This window comes from Cyprinodon variegatus, unplaced genomic scaffold (genome assembly GCF_000732505.1).
Source record: "Cyprinodon variegatus isolate N-32 unplaced genomic scaffold, C_variegatus-1.0 Scaffold270, whole genome shotgun sequence".
In the NCBI taxonomy this organism is placed as follows: Eukaryota; Metazoa; Chordata; class Actinopteri; order Cyprinodontiformes; family Cyprinodontidae; genus Cyprinodon; species Cyprinodon variegatus.
The window spans coordinates 844937-847191 of record NW_015150723.1 but is presented as its reverse complement, the minus strand read 5'-3'; the positions used below and the strand labels follow the sequence as shown (position 1 = coordinate 847191).

At 36.0% G+C, this 2255-nt stretch overlaps 1 protein-coding gene across 1 annotated transcript in view; it reads right to left on the bottom strand.

Annotated features, from left to right (window-relative positions):
- pnpt1 (polyribonucleotide nucleotidyltransferase 1) overlaps positions 1-2255 on the bottom strand; it is a 15566-nt gene that overhangs the window by 8380 nt on the left and 4931 nt on the right. The window contains exons 10-13 of the mRNA XM_015382921.1: positions 1734-1785; positions 1601-1658; positions 1408-1504; positions 1214-1316 (exon numbers count right to left, since the gene is read on the bottom strand). Coding sequence (XP_015238407.1) covers positions 1214-1316; positions 1408-1504; positions 1601-1658; positions 1734-1785 — 310 coding nt within the window. The remainder of the gene's footprint in view (positions 1-1213; positions 1317-1407; positions 1505-1600; positions 1659-1733; positions 1786-2255) is intronic.

The following is a 2255-nucleotide window of genomic DNA, read 5'->3' as shown; positions in this document are numbered from 1 at the left end:
CTCAAACCTTGTGGGCGGGACTAAGTTCGGACTGGCACCCAGGCTAGTAAAGATGTTCATAATGCTTAAATTTAAGTCTATCACTCATAGGGGCAGCATTATCCAACATTGAACATTTCAGAGCAATATAAATAAATTAATTCAGAAATAAAATAAATAGATACATCCCCCAGAGCAAAACTACCCAAACCACTGCTGTTAACAGCCTGTAAAAACAATTTCTGCCAACAGGAGAGCATTTATTCTCTTGCATGGATCATTTTCTCTTTGCACAATTTGCAGCGTCGCCCGGAGTCCTGGTCCCCCCCCCTAAAGTATTTTCCCCCTGGGATTGAAATCACTGTAGAATGAGGTTCATATTTGTATAAGTTAAACCAAAACACAATTAGAGCAAAAAAGAAAAAATTATTATAAGTGTTTAATTATGATAATAGCAAACCCAGCAGTACAGTTGCTCACTTGGTGCACTGAAAAAGCTTGTTTGATAATAGTTGCATTTCTTGATGAGTATTATTTTTTATGAAGCTCTGACTAACTTAGAGCCAAAATACATTTTATTGTATTTATTTTAATTGTTATTTTTTTTTTTTTTTTATCAATGCATCAATATGAGAATACTGAGTCTATGTTACCCATCCCTGATGCCAGACCCTCCTGAAGTATTTGTTGCCACACTGTTCAGTCTTTTTTTCTCATCCAGCAGAGTATGTGATGGTTGGACAGAAAAGGGTTTTCATTATCTGCAAGTCATGGTTGCTATGGAGAACTGGGCATCCCAGGATGCTACTTCTTTGATGCAGTTTTTAAAGTTTTTTTCTTTAGGGTTCCTTATTTTCCTTAATGTTCATAGAGACTAGATAAATATGGCTCCTAAAGAAGCTGAGTGGCTAAAGGTGGGAGAAAAGGTCCCCAGGGCTACATCTTGTATAAACCCCAGATAAATACTCCCTGGGATTTATAACCAAAGTGTTTAGAAACTCCAACCAAAGTATACATTTAAAACAAAAAAGCTCAGTTAATTTGTTTTTTTATTAGTAAAGAAAATAATTTCTAATCATATTTTTTTTTCTCTATTGAATAGATCTTAAGAGTCCAGGAAGGGTTTCTCTACATTTTTTTTGTGTTATTTTAAGCTAGTGTATTTTACAAATCTCTATCAGGGGGAACCAAATGTGTCCATTCCTGTTTTTTAACCTTTATGTTTTTCACACACCTGCGTTTGTCCTCTCTGAAACAGAGCAGAGCCGTGGAGCGGCTTGAAGAGGTCAACATCACAGGAAATTTTCCTTAAAGCCGTCAGCTCCCTCCCATCGCACCTTTGAAGTTAATGAAAAGCATTTTTTTTTCAATAAACCAGCCTCATAAAGCTTGAATGAAACATATTTCTCTGATAAAAACGGTACTTACCTCCTGTACTCGTTAAGTACTAAATCCCGAAAGATCTCTTTAGTCACAGCGTTGAAGGATTCAATGACTTCAAAGGGCTCAGCCTGCGGGAATTTCTCTAAATGCAGAGGAAGTTCATTAACATTTAAGATGGCAGAATTTATGGTAATTGATTATAGAAAGAAGGTGGCTAAACAGATAAAAGACCAATCACCTTTTAGCTCCTCTTCAGTTTCTAATCGAACTTTATTGATCGCTTCATCTCTTGAAATCTAACAGAGGAAGAAGACTCCTGTTGCTTTTTAGATTTTCTTCACACAGAAACATAAACAGGCTGCAGACTGTACCTTATCATGTGCGTAATCTGTAAAAACTGCATAAATCCTCTCAGATGATAATCTAGAACAAAGAATCAGAAACAGATAATTGGACACACTGATAAAAGACGGTTGCAACTTTCAGGATCAACTTCATTACCAAAATTTGGTACATGAACAGGAGATTTGATTGGTTTTCATAACTCACATCATATCAACATTCATTGAATAAGTAAAAGCCTTTAGAAGAAATGAAATAAGGATAAATAGCAGTATTTTACTTCCAATGTTCCTGCATATAGTTCTTATTAAAGGAATAGAGGTAATCGTTTATATCTAGATGGATCATCAAAATAAGTGGTCCTCCTAATTGTCAATCATTCTGGTGATATGTTTACGTAAGGCTGTCTAACATGCTCGTTCCCAGCTAGCTTGCTCATGCGCACTTTCAAGTGTAAATGTGTAGTGAGCTACATTTTCATCCATTCAAGCTCGCCTTTCTCGCCGTGGTTCTTTATAAATGGCTGAGAGTCATAAGAGAAAAAGTATCAA